The sequence below is a fragment of the Anguilla rostrata genome, chromosome 1 (genome assembly GCF_018555375.3).
Source record: "Anguilla rostrata isolate EN2019 chromosome 1, ASM1855537v3, whole genome shotgun sequence".
Taxonomy (NCBI): domain Eukaryota; kingdom Metazoa; phylum Chordata; class Actinopteri; order Anguilliformes; family Anguillidae; genus Anguilla; species Anguilla rostrata.
Genome location: NC_057933.1, coordinates 84928566 through 84952048, shown reverse-complemented (window position 1 = coordinate 84952048; position 23483 = coordinate 84928566). Strand labels below are relative to the sequence as shown.

General features: G+C 50.2%; 1 protein-coding gene across 1 annotated transcript in view; it reads left to right on the top strand.

The window, feature by feature from the left end:
* LOC135249001 (microtubule-actin cross-linking factor 1, isoforms 6/7-like) overlaps window positions 1-23483 on the top strand; it is a 44877-nt gene that overhangs the window by 76 nt on the left and 21318 nt on the right. Inside the window, exons 1-8 of the mRNA XM_064324223.1 lie at window positions 1-1623; window positions 4418-5583; window positions 15257-15472; window positions 15626-15826; window positions 21198-21432; window positions 21995-22221; window positions 22425-22547; window positions 22926-23027. The exon at window positions 1-1623 is cut by the window's left edge and continues 76 nt beyond it. Coding sequence (XP_064180293.1) covers window positions 1-1623; window positions 4418-5583; window positions 15257-15472; window positions 15626-15826; window positions 21198-21432; window positions 21995-22221; window positions 22425-22547; window positions 22926-23027 — 3893 coding nt within the window. The remainder of the gene's footprint in view (window positions 1624-4417; window positions 5584-15256; window positions 15473-15625; window positions 15827-21197; window positions 21433-21994; window positions 22222-22424; window positions 22548-22925; window positions 23028-23483) is intronic.

Here is a 23483-nt window from a genome sequence, read left to right as displayed (position 1 = left end):
GGTACATGGAGGACTGCTACGTCCCGCAGCGCTCCATCTACGACACCATGCGCATCAACGAGCACATCGACCAGGGCCCCGTCGCCGGGGACGACAGCACGCTGTCCAGCAACGGCACGCCGGGGGCGGCGGGAGGGGCCGGGGCCGGGGGTGGGGCCGGGGGCGGGGCCGGGGGCGGCAGCGCCAAGCGGCTGGACGAGCGGGTGATCTTCGATTCGCTGAAGCTGACGGCCGAAGCGCAGGGCGGGGCCGGGGGCGGCTCCGTCTCCCCCAGCGTCTCCTCCACAGGCTCCGCCCCCAGCGGCTTCGCCGCGGCGACCAGGCGACGCAGCCAGGGCAGCGACAAGCGGGACGCCGGGGGCCGGCGCTCGCTCAAGACCTTTGCGCAGCTGGAGGTCTCCCCTGGGGAGTCCACGGAAAAACCGCTGTCCCCCGTCCCGCCCCCACCCCCGCCTCCACCCCCGCTCCCGCCCCTAATCTCCCCCCTCCTCCCCACCCCCCTGAATCCACAGCGCACCCCCCAGCCCCTTCCCGCCAGGGGACCCCTCCCCTCCCCGCCTGGCCAGCTGTCCTTCTTACAGAAGTCCCCCCAGTGGGGGCGGGGCCGCCCGGCAGGCAGGGGCCTGGTGTTGAGTGGGGTCCCCCTGGCCCGGCAGGAGCGTCCGGTGAGGTGGCGGGTGTCGGACCCTGGGAGTGAGCGGGACTTCCCCATTCTGGACCAGGACCTGGACACCGCCCCGCTCCTGCCCTCCCTGTCTCCCGTCCCGCCTGAAACCGAGGACCCACCCGACACCTGCACCTGGCCCCGCAGGCTGATGGGACGGCGGAGGACTGTGAGCCAGGGCGGGGTCCTGCACAAGCTGCCCATCCTGCCTCCACTGCCCCCCCTGCTGGCCGAACACAGCGAGGCGGACGAGGAGTCCCTGCGCCTGCTGGACACGCCCTCTTCCCTCTCACAGGTGCTGGAGGGCGTGTCCCCAGAGGGCGTGGCCAATGAGGGGGCCTCACTGGGCTGGCCTGCGGAGGCCGGGGGGGTGGCAGAGGGTGGGGAAGAAGCGAGGGAGGGAGAGATGGAGGCACGGCAGCTGGAGGAGGGGTGGGAGGAGGTGCTGCAGAAGGTGGACTCTCTGTGGGAGGAGTGTGAGGAGCAGGGCTGGGGGCCCCGGGGAATGGGCTCTTTGGGCCCCTGGCCCATCCTGCCCCCCCCGCTGGGGTTCGGGGGTACAGACTCCCCCTCTTGCCTCAGCTCCGCCCACGGCTCGCTGGACCCCCTCCCAGGGGGATCCGCTGGGGCCACGCCCCCTCCGGCCAGAAAAGCGGACGGGGGGGGAACGGGCGAGATCTCCCCAAAAACGGAGACGGACCCCAGCGAGGAGCCCGGGTCGGAGCACACCCGGGGGTCGGAGTCCAGCGGGGTCCAGATGTCCGGCCGGGACCGGAGCGGGCGGTCCGACACCGCCTCCAGCGCCGAGCGCCGCGAGTACGACTCGGACCTGGGCAGCGCCGCCTCGCTGGACCGGGAGGAAGAGGAGGGGAGGAAGGAGGGCACCGTGGGCGGGGTCTGTCTGGAGATTCGGCGCTCCTCGCCCTCTCTGGAGGACGCACGCTCTGACCGTGAGGACGGTGAGCCGCATTTATATTCATATTTATCAGACTCAATGAAATATCCTCTTTTTCAGACCCTGAAAATATCTCTGGGAGCTGTTTTTGGCTTTGCGTGGGTTCTGAGTTTTGGTTGTTTTGGGGGGTTGTGAGTTTGTGGTTTTGTGTTGGCTGTGAATTTTGTGTTGGTTTGTGAGTTTGTGGTCTTGTGGGAGTTGTTAGTTTTGGCCTTGTGGGAGTTGTGAGTTTGTGTTCTTGTGGGGGATGTTAGTTTTGGTCTTGTGGGGGTTGTGATTTTTTGGTCTTGTGGGGATTGTAAGATTTTAGTCTTGTGGGGGTTGTCAGTTTGTGGTCTTGTGGGTGTTGTGAGTTTCTAGTTTTGTTGGAGTTGTTAGTTTTGGTCTTGTGGGAGTTCTGCATTTGTGTTCTTATGGGGGATGTTAGTTTTGGTCTTGTGGGGGTTGTGATATTTTGGTCTTGTGGGGATTGTAAGATTTTGGTCTTGTGGGAGTTGTGAGTTTGTGGTCTTGTGGGTGTTGTGAGTTTCTAGTCTTGTGGGGGTTGTCATTTTGTGTTCTTGTGGGAGTTGTGGGTTTTTGATCTTGTGGGGATTGTTCATTTTGGTTTTGTGGGAGTTGTTAGTTTTGGCCTTGTGGGGGTTGTTAGTTTTGGTCTTGTGGTGATTGTAAGATTTTGGTCTTGTGGGGGTTGTGAGTTTATGGTCTTGTGGGGGTTGTTAGTTTTGATCTTGTGGACGTTGTGAGTTTTGGTCTTGTGGGGGTTGTTAGTTTTGGCCTTGTGGGAGTTGTGAATTTTGGTTTTGTGAGGGAGGTTAGTTTTGGCCTTGTGGGGGTTGTTAGTTTTGGTCTTATGGGGATTGTTAGCTTTGGTCTTGTGGGAGTTGTGAGATTTGGTCTTGTGGGAGTTGTTAGTTTGGTCTTGTGAGGGTTGTGAGTTTTTGTCTTGTGGTGGTTGTTAGTTTGTGGTCTTGTGGGAGTTGTTAGTTTTGGCCTTTTCGGGGTTGTTAGTTTTGGTCTTGTGAGGGTTGTGAGTTTGTGGTCTTGTGGGAGTTGTTAGTTTTGGCCTTGTCGGGGTTGTTAGTTTTGGCCTTGTCGGGGTTGTTAGTTTTGGGCTTGTGGGGCTTGTTAGTTTTGGTCTTGTGAGGGTTGTGAGTTTTTGTCTTGTGGGGGTTGTTAGTTTGTAGTCTTGTGGGGGTTGTTAGGTAAATGGTAAATGGACTGCATTTATATAGCGCTTTTATCCAAAGCGCTTTACAATTGATGCCTCTCATTCACCAGAGCCATTAGGGATTAGGTGTCTTGGTCAGGGACACTTCGACATGCCCAGGGCGGGGATCGAACTGGCAACCCTCCGACTGCCAGACAACCGCTCTTACCTCCTGAGCTATGTCGCCTTGGTCTTGAGCTTTGGTCTTGTGGGAGTTGTGAGTTTTGGTCTTGTGGGAGTTGTTAGTTTTGGTCTTGTGGGAGTTGTGAGTTTTTGTCTTGTGGGGGTTGTTAGTTTTGGTGTTGTGGGAGTTGTGAGTTGTGGGTTTTTGGTCTTGTGGGGGTTGTGAGTATTTGGTCTTATGGGGGTTGTGATTTTTTGTCTTGTGGGGGTTGTTAGTTTTGGTCTTGTGGGGGTTGTTAGTTTTGGTCTTGTGGGGGTTGTTAGTTTTGGTTTAGTGGGGGTTGTTAGTTTTGGTCTTGTGGGGGTTGTTAGTTTTGGTCTTGTGAGGGTTGTGAGTGTTAGTCTTGTGTAGGCTCTGAGATTTTTGGCTTTACTGCTCAGCATTCTCTCCAGCTAGCTGGTCCAGAAGGCTACTGCCCGCCCGGTGTTCACAGCACTTTTTAACACCCTTCACCAGCCTCCGGTCCCTGGCCATGCTAAATTAAACCTCGCACAGCTTCCAGCTGAAAATGGAACCCCCTCCTTCCTGTCTGCAGACAGTGCTCACACCGCACACTCCATCCAGACCTCTCTGTTCAGCCTCCTCCTAAAAGCTGACCGTCTGTCCCTCTGAGCTCCCAGCAGCCTCTCCTTATGGCCCCGCCTCTTCTCTTTCCTCCGCCCCCCCACAGTGGAACCACCTTCAGGAAGGTGGAGTCACTGGGTGTCATTGTCAGGAAGGCGGAGTCACTGGGTGTCATTGTCAAAAAAGCCACTTTTTCAAATGATGCCAAATGTTTTTTATTCAGTAAAAAAATACAGCTAACACTCCTCTCCTTTTGTCTGCCAGGTCTTGAGGCTGCACCTTGACATGGCCCTTATATAACTCTAACTCAATCCTTCTCCAGTTCTGATGATGTTTGCTTGCCGTGTGAAATGCGCTTGTGTAATTTCGCTTTGGCTAAAACTGACTGCTGAGTGATTAAATTGTAAATTATAAAATTGCTATGAGGTGAAAGGGGGTAGAAGCTCTCGGTGTGTGTGCTTATGACATGCCCAAGCCCTGATTAATCAGAGCAAATCAGGAAAAATCCCATCCCTTATATTACTTGTCTTTATTGGAGACAGCCACACTAACGTGTGTAATGCCAAAGACTATTAACGGGCTCCTTTTCAGTCGGTATAAAAGCCCCATGCTCATAAATGGAAAGATGTAGCAGTACTGCAGTGGGACAGTGCAGTTACTGAGCTAGCCCTGTCATCCTGGCAGTGTTTTCTGAGCCCAACTTCTGTCTGGAATGGAGGGGCTAGTCTAAGAATAAAAAGCCTTGCTGGACTATTAAATTTTAATATCATTTTCACACATATCGGATTATGCTCTTTGAAGATTTGACAGTGGTGATATTTAATTGCCTTTTTTAAACAGAGGGGGGCGCCAGCGAGGATAAACATGGTGGAGGCATGCGGGGTCAGGAAGAGGAGGAGGGGACGGGAGAGAAGAGGAGAGAGGAACAGGAGGGAGAATCGGAGGAGGGGGGCCTTCAGGGGAAGGAGATCCAGACCACGACCTCTGACCCCCAGGATCCTGCTGGGAGGGCGGAGCCACAGGGCGTTCCTACGGTTACGGGGGTGACCGTGCCCAGGCTGGACTCCCCCCCGTCCCGAGCAGACTCGCCCCTCCCACTCTCGCCGTCCAAGCACGAGGGGCGCGGGTCGGGGCTGGAGAGCGAGAACGCCGACGCCTTCGTGGTGACGGACAGCTTCGTGTACCTGGCGGTGTCCGCCCTGCCGGCCCCCGCGCAGACCGCCCCGCTCTCCCCGCTGCAGGAGTCCTCCTCGTCCGGCACGCTGCTCCAGCCCCGCCCCGACCCCGAGGAGGGCGACTTCCTGTCCACGGACAGCTTCGTGTACCTGGCTGCTCCGGAGCGCAACACGCTGGCGGGAAGCGGAAGCTCTGGCGCCAACTCCCAGGACTCGGACTCGGACGCCGCCCAGTCCGGCGTGGACTTCGCCCCGGGCTCCACCACGGCCGACAGCGACTCAGACGCTTCGAACTCAGAACCTGACTTGGCCATGCCCCTCTGGGACCAGTGGGAGGAGCTAGAGCCCAGCGTCCTGCGGCGGCTGTTCTGTGACGACCAATCAGAGAGCGGAGTGATCTCCGAGGGCCAATCGGAAAAGAGTGTGATCAGCGAGGGCCAATCGGAGCAGGACCTGATCTGTGAGGGCCAATCAGAGCAAGGTGTGATCTGTGAGGGCCAATCGCAGCAGGTTGTGATCAGCGAGAGCCAATCGGAGCGCGGTGTGATCTGCGAGGGCCCATCGGAGCAGGGTCTGATCTGCAAGGGCCAATTGGAGCAGGGTCTGATCCACGAGAGCCAATCAGAGCAGGGTTTGATCTGCGAGGGCCAATCGGAGCAGGATGTGATCTGTGAAGGCCAGTCGGAGCAGGATCTCATCTGCAAAGACCAATCAGAGCAAGGGATTTCAGGGCCAGGAGGACCGGGCAGCGAGGCTGCACCTGAACAGGAAGGGGGGGAGCCAGGTTCACCCATGTCATGTGAGGAGGAGGTGGCAGAGACCACTAGAGAGGTACAGTGTGGATCAGTCTCTGTCTGTCCATCTTTTCTCATTCAGACCTATCTACTTATACATCTAGCCATCCTACTGCATATACTCTAACCAATCACACTGTCCCATTTTCAGCTATGTACGGTATCTAACCAATCACAAAGTCCCATCTTCAGTTATGTACAATATCTCATCAATCACAAAGCCTCATCTTCAGTTATGTTCAGTATCTAACCAATCACAAAGCCTGATCTTCAGTTATGTTCAGTATCTAACCAGTCACATTGTCTCATCTTCAGCTCTGTGCAGTATCTAACCAATTTCACTGTTCTGTCTTCCAAGTCAAGTCAGTTTATTTATAAAGCACATTTAAAAACAACAGCAGTTGACCAAAGTGCTGTACAAGGAAAATAAAAAGATGCATAAATTAAATACAATAAAAGGTATGAAATACAATACACAAAGGAACAACACATACCAAGCATTAAAACTCACACGCCATGTCTTAATACGGGATTTAAAAGAGTCAATGGAGGGGGAAGACCTAATGGACAGTGGTAGACTATTCCAGAGCCTTGGGTCAGCTTGGAGAAGGCACAGTCGCCCTTGGTCTTTAACCAGGACGAGGAACAGACAGGAGCAACTGGTCAGAGCAGCTAAGAGGCCCGGAGGTGGAATAGGGGCAAGTCCCACTGTACATCATCTAATGGTAGTCTTTAGCATAACGTCCTTTGTTACCAATCACATTGTTGCATTTTCTTCTCATGAGAATAATTAACCAATCACGCTGTAGCAATTTGAGCGCAACATTGAGCCTCACCCCACTGAACCCAAACTCACAGATGTACTCAGCACCCAACCCCCCCACACTGCCCCTCAGTCTATCTTTATTCCTCCATCTGGTGCCAGCCCTCCCCTCACATTTAAATAAATTACTGCATGACCTATTTAATAGTGGAAGAATTGCATAAACAGCACCTCTTCAGTGGATGCTTCCGGCAACCAGCCTGTACCAACTGAATTCACACCCCATCCCTCTATCATGCAAATCTCTTCCTCACTCCTTCTCTCCATCTCCCACGCTCTGTCTCTTCCTCCCTCTTCCCTCTCTGCCTCCTTTTCTTTAATTCTCTGCCTCTCCCTCTCTCTTCACTCTCTCCTACTCTCTCTTCTTGTGCCAGTCTCTCTCACTATCCATCTGTCTCCCACTTCCCAGAATGCAGTGTGCTCCTCCTGTGAGTTTGCAGGGACTCTGTGAGTGTAGAGGACAGTGAGTTTGCAGGGACACTGTGAGTGTCGGGGACAGTGAGTTTGCAGGGACACTGTGAGTGTAAAGGACAGTGAGTTTGCAGGGACACTGTGAGTGTAGGGGACAGTGAGTTTGCAGGGACACTGAGTGTAGGGGACAGTGAGTTTGCAGGGACACTGAGTGCAGGGGACAGTGTGTTTGCAGGGACACTGTGAGTATAGGGGACAGTGAGTTTGCAGGGACACTGAGTGTAGGGGACAGTGTGTTTGCAGGGACACTGAGTATAGGGGACAGTGAGTTTTCAGGGACTCTGTGAGTGTAGGGGACAGTGAGTTTTCAGGGACTCTGTGAGTGTAGGGGACAGTGAGTTTGCAGGGACACTGTGAGTGTAGGGGACAGTGAGTTTGCAGGGACTCTGTGAGTGTAGGGGACAGTGAGTTTGCAGGGACACTGTGAGTGTAGGGGACAGTGAGTTTGCAGGGACACTGTGAGTATAGGGGACAGTGAGTTTTCAGGGACACTGTGAGTGTAGGGGACAGTGAGTTTGCAGGGACACTGTGAGTGTAGGGGACAGTGAGTTTGCAGGGACTCTGTGAGTGTAGGGGACAGTGAGTTTTCAGGGACTCTGTGAGTGTAGGGGACAGTGAGTTTGCAGGGACACTGAGTGTAGGGGACAGTGAGTTTGCAGGGACACTGTGAGTATAGGGGACAGTGAGTTTGCAGGGACACTGTGAGTGTAGGGGACAGTGAGTTTGCAGGGACTCTGTGAGTGTAGAGGACAGTGAGTTTGCAGGGACACTGTGAGTGTAGGGGACAGTGAGTTTGCAGGGACACTGTGAGTGTAGGGGACAGTGAGTTTGCAGGGACTCTGTGAGTGTAGGGGACAGTGAGTTTGCAGGGACACTGTGAGTGTAGGGGACAGTGAGTTTGCAGGGACTCTGTGAGTGTAGGGGACAGTGAGTTTGCAGGGACCTGTGAGTGTAGGGGACAGTGAGTTTGCAGGGACTCTGTGAGTGTAGGGGACAGTGTGTTTGCAGGGACACTGAGTGTAGGGGACAGTGAGTTTGCAGGGACACTGTGAGTATAGGGGACAGTGAGTTTTCAGGGACTCTGTGAGTGTAGGGGACAGTGTGTTTGCAGGGACTCTGTGAGTGTAGGGGACAGTGAGTTTGCAGGGACACTGTGAGTGTAGGGGACAGTGAGTTTGCAGGGACTCTGTGAGTGTAGGGGACAGTGAGTTTGCAGGGACACTGTGAGTGTAGGGGACAGTGAGTTTGCAGGGACACTGTGAGTGTAGGGGACAGTGAGTTTGCAGGGACACTGTGAGTGTAGGGGACAGTGAGTTTGCAGGGACCTGTGAGTGTAGGGGACAGTGAGTTTGCAGGGACACTGTGGAGTGATAGGGGACAGTGAGTTTGCAGGGACTCTGTGAGTGTAGGGGACAGTGAGTTTGCAGGGACTCTGTGAGTGTAGGGGACAGTGAGTTTGCAGGGACTCTGTGAGTGTAGGGGACAGTGAGTTTGCAGGGACTCTGTGAGTGTAGGGGACAGTGAGTTTGCAGGGACTCTGTGAGTATAGTGGCAGTGTTTGCACGGGCTCTGGAGTGTAGGGAATTGTGTTTCAGGGACTGAGGGGGGGGAGGGAGGGGGGGTGTAATTAGGCAGCTAATGTGCCAGTTAAACACTAAGAAATTACACTCCAATCCACATGGTGCTCATCCACCAGGGACACGGCTCGCTGTCCCACTAACACCTTCTCCTGACGGAGCGCGTGTGTGTACATCACACTCACAGTCTACACTGATACATGGGGAGCTTGTGTAGCATGTTTCTATGTGTGAGTGTGTGTACATCACACTCACAGTCTACACTGATACATGGGGAGCTTGTGTAGCATGTTTCTATGTGTGAGTGTGTGTACATCACACTCACAGTCTACACTGATACATGGGGAGCTTGTGTAGCATGTTTCTATGTGTGAGTGTGTGTACATCACACTCACAGTCTACACTGATACATGGGGAGCTTGTGTAGCATGTTTCTATGTGTGAGTGTGTGTACATCAGAAAGTGTGTGTCTGTGTGTGTGTGCGCGTGCAAATGTGTGTTTGTATGCATATTGGTGTAAAGCATACCTGTATAATGTTACAGGTGTAAAGCATACAGGTATAAAGCCTACAGGTGTAAAGCTTACAGGTATAATTCTTACAGGTATAAAGTGTGCAGGTGTGAAGCTTACATCAGAAGATAGAGTCTGAAGCTATGAACAATGCATAAAAACTCTGTCTTGGAACCAACTTGGGCAGAAGCTGGACAGACAGACAGACAAGCAGTCAGACAGACAGACTGACAGACAGACAGACAGACAGACAGGCAGACTGACAGACAGACAGGCAGTCAGACAGGCACTCAGACAGACAGACAGACAGACAGGCTGACTGACAGACAGACAGGCAGGCAGGCACTCAGACAGACAGACTGACAGACAGACAGACGGGAGGACAGATGCATAAACTCAGAGATAAGAGGAAGCAGAGACACATAAGAGGGCGATGTTCTGCTGTCATGGCAACGGGGGCGGATTAGACAAGCAGTGAGAGAGTGAGAGAGAGCAAGAGAGAGAGAGCATAGACAGTGAATGAGTAAGTGAGTAAATGAATGAATGAGTGCATGTGTGAGTGAGCGCCTGAATGACTGAGTGTGATTGTGGGATTTCTGTGTGAGTGAGTAAATGAGTGAGTGAGTGTGATTGTGGGATTTCTGTGTGAGTGAGTGAATGAGTGAGTGAGTGTGATTGTGGGATTTCTGAGTGAGTGAGTGAGTGAGTGAGTGAATGAGTGTAATTGTGGGATTTCTGAGTGAGTCAGTGAGTGAGTGAGTGTGATTATGGAATTTCTGTGTGAGTGAGTGAGTGAGTGAGTGTGATTGTGGGATTTCTGAGTGAGTGAATGAGTGTGATTGTGGGATTTCTGAGTGAGTGAATGAGTGTGATTGTGGGATTTCTGAGTGAGTGAGTGAGTGCATGAGTGAGTGAATGAGTGTGATTGTGGGATTTCTGTGTGAGTGAGTGAGTGTGATTGTGGGATTTCTGAGTGAGTGAGTGAGTGAGTGAGTGTGATTGTGGGATTTCTGAGTGAGTGAGTGTGATTGTGGGATTTCTGTGTGAGTGAGTGAGTGTGATTGTGGGATTTCTGAGTGAGTGAGTGAGTGCATGAGTGAGTGAGTGAGCAAGTAAGAAAGGAAGAGGGTCAGGTAAGGGGGAGGGGGGGGGGGACTCTGTTCTCCCTCTCAGGGCCCCGCCTCCATCCTGTGCACATGCTCTGTGTCCTCCCGCTCCACTGTGACATCACCACGTGCCAGACATGCTCTACTTGGCAGAACTAGGCTCTGAGCAATCTGTGATTTTAGGAGGAGTGTGTGTGTGTGTGTATATATATGTGTGAGCACGTGTGTGTGTGTGTCTGTATATGCATGTTTGTATGTGAGTACGTGTGTGTGTGTCTATATGTGTGTGTGTGTCTGTCTGTATATGTGTGTGTGTGTGCGTTCGTGCGTGTGTGTGTCTGTTTTATATGTGTGTGCGTGTGTGTGTGTGTGTCTGTATATGTGTGTGTGTGTGTGTGTCTGTATGTGTGTGTGTGTGTGTGTGTCTGTATATGCATGTTTGTATGTGAGTACGTGTGTCTGTGTCTATATGTGTGTGTGTGTGTGCAGTTGTGCGTGTGTGTGTCTGTTTATGTGTGTGTGTGTCTCTATGTGTTTGTGTGTCTGTATATGTGTGTGCGTGCGTGCATGTCTGTATTTGTGTGTGTGTGTGTGCGTTCGTGCGTGTGTGTCTGTTTATGTGTGTGTGTGTGTGCGTGTGCATGTGTGTGTCTGTATATGCGTGTGTGTGTGCATGCGCGTATGTGTGTGTCTGTATAAGTGTGTGTGTGCGTGTGTGTGTCTGTATATGTATGTGTGCGTGCGTGTGTCTTAATGTGTGTGTGTGCGTCTGTATGTGTGTGTGTGTGTGTGTTTATGTGTGTGTGCGTGCGTGTGTGTATCTGCATGTGTGTGTGTGTCTGTATATGTGTGTGTGCGTATGTGTGCGTGTGTGTGTGTCTGTATGTGTATGTGTGTGTGTATCTGTATATGTGTGCATGGGTGTGTGTGTGTGTGTGTCTGTATGTGTGTGTGTGTGTCTGTATATGTGTGCATGTGTGTGTGCGTGCGTGTGTGTGTCTGTATATGTGTGCATGTGTCTGTATATGTGTGCATGTGTGCGTGCGTGTGTGTGTCTGTATATGTGTGCATGTGTGCGTGCGTGTGTGTGTCTGTAGGCGGTTCTGGCTGGTGAGTCATTCAGTGAGACATTACCTGACTGTTCTCTGGATAGAGTAATTAATGTCTTCGTTTAGTCTGAGTGATACTTCTTTTCATATTTTTTAAATAACATTTTCTTTATTCTCTAATTTTGGACTGAAAGCCCCATTTTACCACAACAACTACCAGCTGCAGGAGGCAGTGTTGCATTATGAGGCAGTATTACGATATGAGGCAGTATTGCAATATGGGGGAATATTGCATTACGAGGCAGTATTGTGATATGAGGCAGTATTGCGATATGAGGCAGTATTGCAATATGGGGGAATATTGCATTACGAGGCAGTATTGTGATATGAGGCAGTATTGCGATATGAGGCAGTATTGCAATATGGGGGAATATTGCATTACGAGGCAGTATCGTGATATGAGGCAGTATTGCGATATGAGGCAGTATTGCAATATGGGGGAATATTGCATTACGAGGCAGTATTGCAATATGAGGCAGTATTGCGATATGAGGCATCATTGCATTATGAGGCAGTATTGCAATATGGGGCGGTATTGTGATGTGAGGCAGTATTGCATTATGAGGCAGTATTGCGATATGATGCAGTATTGTGTTATGAGGCAGTATTGCAATATGAGGCAGTATTGTGATGTGAGGCAGTATTGTATTATGAGGCAGTATTGCGATATGATGCAGTATTGCAATATGGGGGAATATTGCATTACAAGGCAGTATTGCAATATGAAGCAGTATTGCGATATGAGGCAGCATTGCATTATGAGGCAGTATTGCAATATGGGGCGGTATTGTGATGTGAGGCAGTATTGCATTATGAGGCAGTATTGCGATATGATGCAGTATTGTGTTATGAGGCAGTATTGCAATATGAGGCAGTATTGTGATGTGAGGCAGTATTGCATTATGAGGCAGTATTGCGATATGATGCAGTATTGTGATATGAGGCAATATTGCATTATGAGGCAGTATTGCGATATGAGGCAGCATTGCATTATGAGGCAGTATTGCAATATGGGGCGGTATTGTGATGTGAGGCAGTATTGCATTATGAGGCAGTATTGTGATATGATGCAGTATTGTGTTATGAGGCAGTATTGCAATATGAGGCAGTATTGCGATATGATGCAGTATTGTGTTATGAGGCAGTATTGCAATATGAGGCAGTATTGTGATGTGAGGCAGTATTGTGATATGAGGCAATATTGCATTATGAGGCAGTATTGCGATATGAGGCAGTATTGTGTTATGATGCAGTATTATGCTATGAGGCAGTATTGCGATATGAGGCAGTATTGTGATATGAGGCAGTATTGCGATATGAGGCAGTATTGCAGTATTTTGTTATGAGCAGTATTGCATTATGAAGCAGTTTTGCGATTGTACATAATACTATGTAGTGGTGTGTAAAGAATAATATTTAATGTCTGAGAGATAATACTTTATGGTGTTTCAGAGATATTACTATGCAGTGGTGTGTAAGAGATAATACTTTACAATGTTTCTGAAATAATTCTTTGTAGTGGTTTCTCAGAGAGCGACTGTGTGCGGTAAAGGTGCAGTGTCATCCAGCGCTGAGGGCTATGCTTCTGACACCTGTTCTCAGAAATAAGAAACTAAAATGCAGTTTTAACATGAGTTGGGTGGGGGGGGGGGCAGTGCATGTAGAACAGCAAGGGGGGGCGGGGGGGTGGCAGAGTGACGTGGCGGGACTGGAGCCGGTATGGGCTGCGTGCCAGAGGGGAAAGATCAGGAGATGCTGCTTATGTAACTGTGTGGATGTACAGCAGCTCTTCAGCTTTTATTTAAATGTGTTTGGAGAGAGAGAGCCTGAGTGGGTGTGTATTCTGAGGGGGGGGGGGCATGGGGGGGTGGCAGTGTGGGGGGGAGGAGGAGGTGAGAGGGAGCAGCGCAGTAGTGTGGGCGCGTGGTTCAAACTGGAGGGAGGGGGGAATGAAAGTGTGAGAGACAAGCAAGCTTTAAGCGAGAGAGAGAGAGAAAGAGAGAGAGAGCCAGGGAGAGAGGGAGAGATGAGTAGAGAGAAAGAAGGAAAAGAGAGAGAGAGAGAGAGAGAGAGAGAGAGACAGAGACAGAGACAGGGAGAGATGAGTAGAGAGAAAGAAAGAAAAGAGAGAGGACAGTGAAACAAATGGGAAGAGAGAGGAGTAGAGAGACAGAGAGAGAGGAGAGAGAGATGAGTGGAGAGAGGGGGAGTGTGAGAGAGAAAATAGCAGAGTAGGAATGACAGAAGGAAAGAAGGGAGGGGAGGAGACTGAGGAAGTGAGGGAGATAAAGGATGTGTTGGGGGAGGGGTGTCCTGCACACAAAATCGGCCGTTAAACCTAAAAATAAGATTTTAATTAGTATTTAGTAGATTTTGTGACAGGGCACAGAACTTTAAAGACTTTAAATAGTTTAATTGAAAAGTTTTTTTTTGTCATTATATGGAAATGTGTCATTGGTCTCCAGGGAGACAGGCATGTTTCAGCTGTCAGCTTTTAAAATGGCACAGTCTTCAAAACCTGTGAATGCACAAACACTCGGCTTCTTTCCTCAGAGACTGAGAAAGGGAGACTGCTGCATACCAGCAGCACAATCTGAGCTCTCTTTTCACACTCTGAGAGACAATGAGCGACCACATCATGCACACACACACACCCACACACAGACACACACACAAGCTTACACTCGCACACTCACACACACACCCACACACAGACACACACACAAGCTTACACTTGCACACTCACACACACGCACACACACACACCCACATACAGACACACACACAAGCTTACACTCGCACACTCACACGCACACACCTACATGCACACACAACACACAGACAGACAGACACACACACATGCACACCCACACACAGACAGACAGACACACACACAAGCTTACACTCGTACACTCACACACACACCCACACACAGACACACACACAAGCTTACACTCGTACACTCACACACACAATACACAAACAGACACACAAACACGCACACACCTACACGCACACAGAGCATACACACGTACAAGCTTACACTCGCACACACACACACAACACACAGACAGACAGACACACACCTACTAAATTCCTGCCATTTTTGTTATAGGCTTGTGTTTTTGGACTACTCTATAATCTATATCTAGATAGAGAGAGATAGAGAGAGGGAGATGAGTAGAGGGAGAGAGTGAGAGAGAGAGAGAGAGAAGGAAGAGAGCGAGAGCACTAGTGGTGAGATCTGTGGCTTGCCAGTGAGGCAGCGTATTGTTCGTAGTTTTGTTCTTATTACTGTACTTATTTGTGATTGCAACTCATCTGTACTTTTCACCTTTCTTTTCTTGTTTTTTGTTCAATTTATTTTATTCCGCAGTATTAAGTATGCCTGATATGCCACTGTTAATTGCTTTGACAGCATTGTTTATTTGTAGCCGTGCCATTGAACTTAAGAGAATAGAGAGAGAGGAAGAGTGTGTGTATACAGTATGTGATAGGGGGAGAGAGAGAGACAGAGTGGGAGAGAGAGAAATAAATGTGGGAAATACACAATAATTAGAGAACACTTATTTCCCAAATTCACAACACAATTCCCTTGCCTACCTGAATCACAGAAAATTGTGATTCTCCTGAGAGGAAAGGTGCTGCAGAATTTCGGCTGGACAGCGTGCAGCTCCCCGCTCCAGCCTGAGGGACATAATTTCATTAATTATGAGGAACTGTCATTTGTTTTTTTATTATGATTCATGACATTGCATTGTAGTTTATAATTGTAAAGCTTTGACAACACATTACAGGTGTTTATCAGATGCTCTTATCCAGAGCGACTTGCATCCATTTACACAGCTGGATATATACTGGAGCAATGGAGGTTAAGTACCTTGCTCAAGGGTACAACGGCAATGTCCTACCAGGGAATCGAAACTGCAACCTTTAGGTTACAAGACCAACTCCTTAACTACACTGCCGCCCATTATACAACACATATATTGAGATATGTCATGCCAATAAAACATATTTTTAAAAATGTAATTTTAATTTGAGAGAGAGAGCAGACCCGGGTGGGGCGGGGAGTTTTATGCTTTAAACCCCAGCCCCTGCCCCGCCCCCCAGGTGGTGCCAACCCCCCCGAGCGCGACCCCCCCGGGTGCAGGATCGGGGTCGGAGCGCTTCCTGGCTCTGGAGCAGGCCCGGGTTCCCCTGACGCTGTTCTGGGAGACGCACAGGAAGCTGGAGCCCTGGCTGGAGGAGACGGAGGCTCTGATTGGCCGACTGCCCTCACCTGCCGTAGACCTGGAGACCCTGAGAACCCAGCAGGATCAGATCAGAGTATGAGGGTGGGGCTGGGTGTGTGTGTGTGTGTGTGTGTGTGTATGTGTGTGAGTGTGTGTGTGTGTGTGTGTGTGTGTGTATGTGTGTGTGTCTGCTTGTTGTTCAGTTGGCTGGTACTATTGCTTGACTGCTGTTGTAACCCCACCCCAGGTGCTGAAGGAGTCGGTCTTGGGGCACCAGTGTCACGTGGACAAGCTGCTGCTGATTGGCCCCATGCTGGATCCGGGCAGCCAGGAGGGGGCGGCAATGAGGCAGAGCTGCAGTGCTGTTGAGCGCCGTTACCTGGCCATCAAGGAAGGGGTCAGAGGTCACAGCGCTGCACTAGAGGAGGCCATTTCACAGTCCTCACAGGTACCCTCTCACCTGGGGTGGGACTCGTGCTGTTAGAATCATCCTCAGAGTGGCCGCTGTGTCCCTCATCGCCTAGTTATTCCACTACCTGACATCGCTGAGGCCAACCGCTCTCAGTAGCCTAGCATTACTGAGGCTAACTGCTCTCAGTAGCCTAGCATTACTGAGGCTAACTGCTCTCAGTAGCCTAGCATAACTGAGGCTAACTGCTCACAGTAGCCTGACATCGCTGAGGCTAACTGCTGTCAGTAGCCTAGCATTACTGAGGCTAACTGCTCACAGTAGCCTGACATCGCTGAGGCTAACTGCTCTCAGTAGCCTAGCATTACTGAGGCTAACTGCTCTCAGTAGCCTGGCATTACTGAGGCTAACTGCTCACAGTAGCCTGACATCGCTGAGGCTAACTGCTGTCAGTAGCCTAGCATTACTGAGGCTAACTGCTCTCAGTAGCCTGACATCGCTGAGGCTAACTGCTCTCAGTAGCCTAGCATTACTGAGGCTAACTGCTCTCAGTAGCCTGGCATTACTGAGGCTAACTGCTCACAGTAGCCTGACATTACTGAGGCTAACTGCTCATAGTTGCCTAGCATTACATGAAAACCTACAGGACAGCAGATCACCAGGAACACGATTGGGCAGGCATGCTTTTGCGGTTGAATATGGTGTGCTTTGTTAGGGTTGGAGTGAAACCCTACAGGATGGTAGATCTCCAGGAAGGGTTGGGCAGCCCTGCCCTAGCTGTTGAATGAGGTGTCGTTTGTTGGGGTTACAGTGAAAACCTACGGGACAGAAGATCTTCAAGAACAGGGTTGGTTACCAAAGACCTATAAACTACTATCAAAATGGTGCAGGAGGAGGCTGAAATGTAGGTGGCCCAGTGTTACAAACCACAGTGAGTTTACAAACCACAGTGAGCTTATAAACCACAGTGAGTTTACAAACCACAGTGAGCTTATAAACCACAGTGAGCTTATAAACCACAGTGAGCTTATAAACCACAGTGAGCTTATAAAACCACAGTGAGCTTACAAACCACAGTGAGCTTATAAACCACAGTGAGTGTGTTTACAAACCACAGTGAGCTTACAAACCACAGTGAGCTTACAAACCACAGTGAGCTTACAAACCACAGTGAGTGTGTTTACAAACCACAGCGAGCTTATAAACCACAGTGAGCTTACAAACCACAGTGAGCTTACAAACCACAGTGAGCTTATAAACCACAGTGAGCTTACAAACCACAGTGAGCTTATAAACCACAGTGAGTGTTTACAAACCACAGCGAGCTTACAAACCACAGCGAGCTTATAAACCACAGTGAGCTTACAAACCACAGTGAGCTTATAAACCACAGTGAGCTTACAAACCACAGTGAGCTTATAAACCACAGTGAGCTGTGTTACGTGTGAGAGACACACACAGGGATACATATCTCAGATGGAAATACACGCGTGTGACATGCTGCCTGGGGGGCCTGGAGCCCCAGTAAACCTCTGAGGGGGCAGTGAACCGGGTGGGGGGGGGCTGGAAGCTGGCATCTGGGGGAGGAATTCCCTGCAGGTCCCTTTCACCGGCCTCATCGCAACTTTACCGTTGCCATGGTGACTTGGAGGCCTACTGTGCCTGATGCTGCCAGGCTGGCTCCTCCCACATGTGCAACCAGCCCCTCCCCCGCGAACAGCTGGCTCCTCCCACACACACGGACAGATGGAGCCGTGCTTTGGAAAGGTTTTTTTTGGTTTTTAGTCGCTGGCTCGCTAAACCACCGCTGTTATTTATGAAAAGCTATGACATAATCTTCCCTCTCCGTGCCAGCCAATCACAGGTTAAATAGGAGGAGGTGGGGCTTGCTGAACTCGCCTCAAGATCTGCAGAAGAAGTGGGAGTGAAAATATTCACACCTCTGGGTGCTGTACAGAACACTGACTGTCACACTCTACTTCCTGCAAAATCCCTCAAACTGACTGTCACACTGTACTTACCGCAAAATCCAGCAAAGCTACTGTCACACTTTACTTACCGCAAAATCTAACGAAACTACTGTCAAATTGTACTTATCGCAAAACCCAGCAAACCTACTGTCACACTGTACTTACCGCAAATCTAACAAACATACTGTCACACTGTACTTACCGCAAATCCAACAAACCTACTGTCACACTGTACTTACCGCAAAATCCAACAAACATACTGTCACACTGTACTTACCGCAAAATCGCTCAAACCTACTGTCACAGTGTACTTACTGCAAAATCCAACAAAGCTACTGTCACACTGTACTTACCGCAAAATCGCTCAAACCTACTGTCACAGTGTACTTACCGCAAAATCCAAAAAGCTACTGTCACAATGTACTTACCGAAAAATCCAACAAAGCTACTGTCACAGTGTACTTACCGCAAAATCCAAAAAGCTACTGGCACAATGTACTTACCGAAAAATCCAACAAAGCTACTGTCACAGTGTACTTACCACAAAATCCCTCAAACCTACTGTCGCACTGTACTTACCGAAAAATCCAACAAAGCTACTGTCACAGTGTACTTACCGCAAAATCCCTCAAACCTACTGTCACAGTGTACTTACCGCAAAATCGCTCAAACCTACTGTCAGTGTACTTACCGCAAAATCCAAAAAGCTACTGTCACAATGTACTTACCGAAAAATCCAACAAAGCTACTGTCACAGTGTACTTACCGAAAAATCCAACAAAGCTACTGTCACAGTGTACTTACCGCAAAATCCCTCAAACCTACTGTCGCACTGTACTTACCGCAAAATCCCTCAAACCTACTGTCACAGTGTACTTACCGCAAAATCCAACAAACCGACTGTCAGTATCTAGCGCTCCTCTGCCCATCGCTTGGCGAGCTTGCCCATGAAATGTTTTCCTTCAGCCCAGGACACGGCATGTTTGAGAGGAGGAACACGGACGTCTGCACTCCTCCAAATCAGCAGACCGTGTAAAAATAGACATTCCTAATTTGGGGTGGGAATTGGACATGTTCAGCCCCAAATACTAGGCGCCAGTATTTATTGGAAAGACCAGCATGGATGGGCCTGTGATTGTCCTGTAGCCTTCTCTCTCTCTGTGGATGGGCCTGTGATTGTTCCTTGCCCTGTAGCCTTCTCTCGCTATGTGGATGGACCAAGCGGCCAAAACCAGACTTCGTTTTTGAAGCTCATTTCCTGGTGTTGTAGTTCCTGGTTGCTCACTAGCGCCACTACGGATGGCTCCAGTATAGGTGTTTTCATATCCGGTTTCCATGTAAGTCTACGGTACAAATGCGATCAAAATACAAAGTCAATAATTTTTTCTCACAAGAACAAATAGTCATAATATGTGTATTTTATTCGTCTTATGGCTGTCCATGGGTCGATTTCATGATTTATTGCGTCATTTGGGCACAGTGCCAATATTTGTTCTGGACCAATGAGGTACAGCTTGCGTCACTTCCGGATTACTGCAGAGGACTGAGCTACAGTAGGGGGTACAATCTGTGGTCACTGGGGTGGGAGGTGGCGTCTCTCGGCCTTGACATTGCGGCCCCGACCACGGTCCACCTGTGCGAAGTCAGAAAATGCAGGCATCCCATTTTGTAGTGGTTTCATTATAGCGTGTGCTATTTACAGCTGCACTAGACGACCATAAAATAATCCTCCTCTGAAGTTTTGCGGTAGCCGAGTCATTTTTACTATTTCCTTTAGCCCACTTAACCAAATAATTAGTTGGCAGAAAGCGTAATCAGCTAACGCTTATTTGCTATATGTGGTAGTCCAGTAGCCTATGCTAAAACAGTTCGCTACTTCGGCTACCAAGCCATTTGACTAGCTAGCTAACCCTAACCGGCAAATATTCCATCTGTCAAACGTGTTTGACGGCTTGTCAGTCGTGTACATTCCGTAAATGTCTACCTGGGCTATGCTGCACGAATGTGACAAAGCTAGAAGCTAGCAAGAAAATAATAATAATTAGAAATTCAATGTACATTATTTTTGTCTTTATGCAACAGGTGGAAAACTTGCTCTTCAAAGTGCGTTGTCATATTTACACGCCTGTAGATCAGTTATTAAAATACTTGGTAGATGTGTTAATCACTGCTGACAGTGTTAATGTTTCGGTAAAAATGACTTGCGAACGATCGGTCAGCTAGCGTCACCCAGCAAGTGAACACCACAAACGGCGATGGAGTAGTAGCAGTTAATGGCTCATTAACTGATTGTGGCGAAAACCTACGACGATAACTTGCTTGGTTAACAGCAGGTCTACCAGACAGTTATATGAAAATTAGCCTAGTCAAATCACCAGTAGTCTACACATCTCTGATTGATTGACCATCAGTGCAGTCGATGTTCTTCCCCTGTAGTTCATATTGCTAATGCGTGAGCTAACCACGGATAGCTTACCTAGCTCACTGGAAAGCTGATATGCTAGCTATGCATATTAGTTTTGCCGAGAAACATAAATTGAAGATAACTGAACATAATTGTATTATTAATGTCATACGTATACCGTGATTACATGACACAGTACAGTCACGGATGGAAATTAAACTCCGTAAACATTTGATCATATATTTTAAAACATAGCGGCAGACAGTCAGCCAGCCTCAAGTTCGTTCTGCAATCGTTCGTTCAGGCTGATGGGCTTTTCCGCACCGGACTGTCAATCACATTGTAAAAATCACAAGACCGCTTAACTCTATGGTTTTGGCTCCCTCCAAATCGAGAACATGGCCGCGCCCGCCATTGAGCTTCAAAACGTGTTTTACAGACCCACGGAGAGGCAATGGGTGACGTCACAGTAGCTTTGTCCATATTTTTTACAGTCTCTGGGATGGACCTGTGATTGGTCCTTGCCCTGTAGCCTTCTCTCGCTATGTGGATGGACCTGTGATTGGTCCTTGCCCTGTAGCCTTCTCTCGCTATGTGGATGGACCTGTGATTGGTCCTTGCCCTGTAGCCTTCTCTTGCTATGTGGATGGACCTGTGATTGGTCCTTGCCCTGTAGCCTTCTCTCGCTATGTGGATGGACCTGTGATTGGTCCTTGCCCTGTAGCCTTCTCTCGCTATGTGGATGGACCTGTGATTGGTCCTTGCCCTGTAGCCTTCTCTCGCTATGTGGATGGACCTGTGATTGGTCCTTGCCCTGTAGCCTTCTCTTGCTATGTGGATGGACCTGTGATTGGTCCTTGCCCTGTAGCCTTCTCTCGCTATGTGGATGGACCTGTGATTGGTCCTTGCCCTGTAGCCTTCTCTTGCTATGTGGATGGACCTGTGATTGGTCCTTGCCCTGTAGCCTTCTCTCTCTGTGTGGATAGGCCTGTGATTGGTCCTTGCCCTGTAGCTGTCTGATTGCTTCCCTCCTCAGTTTCATGACAAGATGGAGCCCCTGCTGGAGACCCTGGAGCGGGCGGTGCAGAGGCTGAGACAGCGCCCCCCGGTGGCCGTGGAGCTGGAGAAGCTCCGGGAGCAGCTGGCGGTCCACAGGGCCGCCGGGCAGGAGTTGGACAAGCTGCTCCCGGCGTACAACGCCCTGTGTTCCCATGGCGACGACCCTGCCGCCCATGTGCCTCACGCCCACCCTGGAGACCCCGCCTCTCAGGGTCAGGCTCCACCTCTTTTTAACTCTTCATTAACCTGATGCTGTTAGCCATCCGCTACTACTAGCCTACTAGCACACACTATTAACCATCAGTTATTTACCACACACTATCCACCATCGGTTATTTACCACACACTATCCACCATCGGTTATTTACCACACACTATCAACCATGAGCTGTTTCGCACACACTACTTCCTTATGCTGTTGACCACAAGCTTTTCCATACTTCACAGATTAAAGGTTTCAGTATGTCTCCTTACAGAGATGCTGATTGAGTGTGCTCTTTAAAAGACACCTTACTAGCACTGTGCAGTCCTTCCTGATCCAGTCCTGATGCTGTGTGTGTGTGTGTGTGTCTGCGCAGTCCTGATGCTGTGTGTGTTTGTGTGTGTCTGCGCAGAGCTGCACAGTCCTGATATTGTGTGTGTTTGTGTGTGTCTGCGCAGAGCTGCGCAGTCCTGATATTGTGTGTGTGTGTCTGCGCAGTCCTGATGCTGTGTGTGTGTGTGTGTCTGCTTAGAGCTGCGCAGTCCTGACACTGTGTGTGTGTGTCTGCGCAGCGGTGCGTTCTCGGCTGCAGCGGCTGCGCAGTCTCTGGGCGGAGATTCGGCAGCGTGCGCAGGAGCGCGAGGCCAAGCTGCTGGAGGCGCTGGATCTGGCGGGACGGTTCTGGGCGGAGTCAGGGGCGCTCCTGGGCATGCTCAGAGACGCTCAGGACATCACCAGGAAGCTGGAGGATCCTGCAGTTAGCCCCGCCCACATCACCCAGCAGCTGGAGACTACCAAGGCAAGCGCACTGCATGGGCGTCTCTTTATACCTGAGCTGGGACTCTGTGTGTGTGTGTGAGTGTGTGTGTGTGTGTGTGTGAATGCGAGTGTGTGTGTGTGTGTGTGTGTGTGTGTGAGTGTGTGAGTGTGTGTGTGTGTGCGTGTGTGAGTGTGAGCATGTGAGTGAGTGAGTGAGTGAGCTGTAACTCTCTCTCTCCTCAGGCCTGGAGGGCGGAGATGGGCCGGCTCTCTGAGCAGCTGCAGGCGCTGAGCATGCTGGGAGACAAGCTCATCACTGTCTGTGGAGACACTGAGAAACCACTGGTCAGAAAAAGCCTGGAGGAGGTGAGAGAGGGAGAGAGGGAGAGGGATGAGAGGAGAGAGAGGGGGGAAAGTGAGGGAGGGGAGAGAGAGCAAGAGAGGGAGAGGGATCGGAGGAGAGAGAGGAGAGAGAGGGATAGAGGGGAGAGGGAGAGGGCGAGAGGGGGAGAGAGAGGGAGGAGAGAGGAGAGAGGGGGAGATGGGGGACAGAGAGAGAGGGAGGGAGAGAGAGAGAGAGAGAGAGGGGGAGGAGTGAGAGAAGGGGAGGGAGGGAGAAGGGGGGAGAGGAAGGAGGGGGGGAGGAGAGGAGAGAGAGGGGGGGAGGAGAGAGGGAAAGAGTGGATAGAGAAGATAAAAAGATGGTGACGTGCTCTGTGTGCTCCCTCTCTCCTTCCCTCTCAGACCCAGGCTGCCTTGCAGAGCTTGAACAGGATGTTGGAGGAGAGGATGCAGAGGCTGGAAACAGCCATGACCACTGCTGTTCAGTACCAGGATGCACTGCAGGTCAGTTTCCCAGCATGCACTACTGTTTAGTACCAGGATGCACTGCAGGTCAGTTTCCCAGCATGCACTGCTGTTCAGTACCAGGATGCACTGCAGGTCAGTTTCCCAGCATGCACTACTGTTTAGTACCAGGATGCACTGCAGGTCAGTTTCCCAGCATGCACTGCTGTTCAGTACCAGGATGCTCTGTAGGTCAGTTTCCCAGCATGCACTGCTGTTCAGTACCAGGATGCACTGTAGGTCAGTTTCCCAGCATGCACTGCTGTTCAGTACCAGGATGCTCTGCAGGTCAGTTTCCCAGCATGCACTGCTGTTCAGTACCAGGATACACTGCAGGTCAGTTTCCCAGCATGCACTTTTGTTCAGTACCAGGATGCTCTGCATGTCAGTTTTCCAGCATGCACTGCTGTTCAGTACCAGGATGCACTGCAGGTCAGTTTCCCAGCATGCACTGCT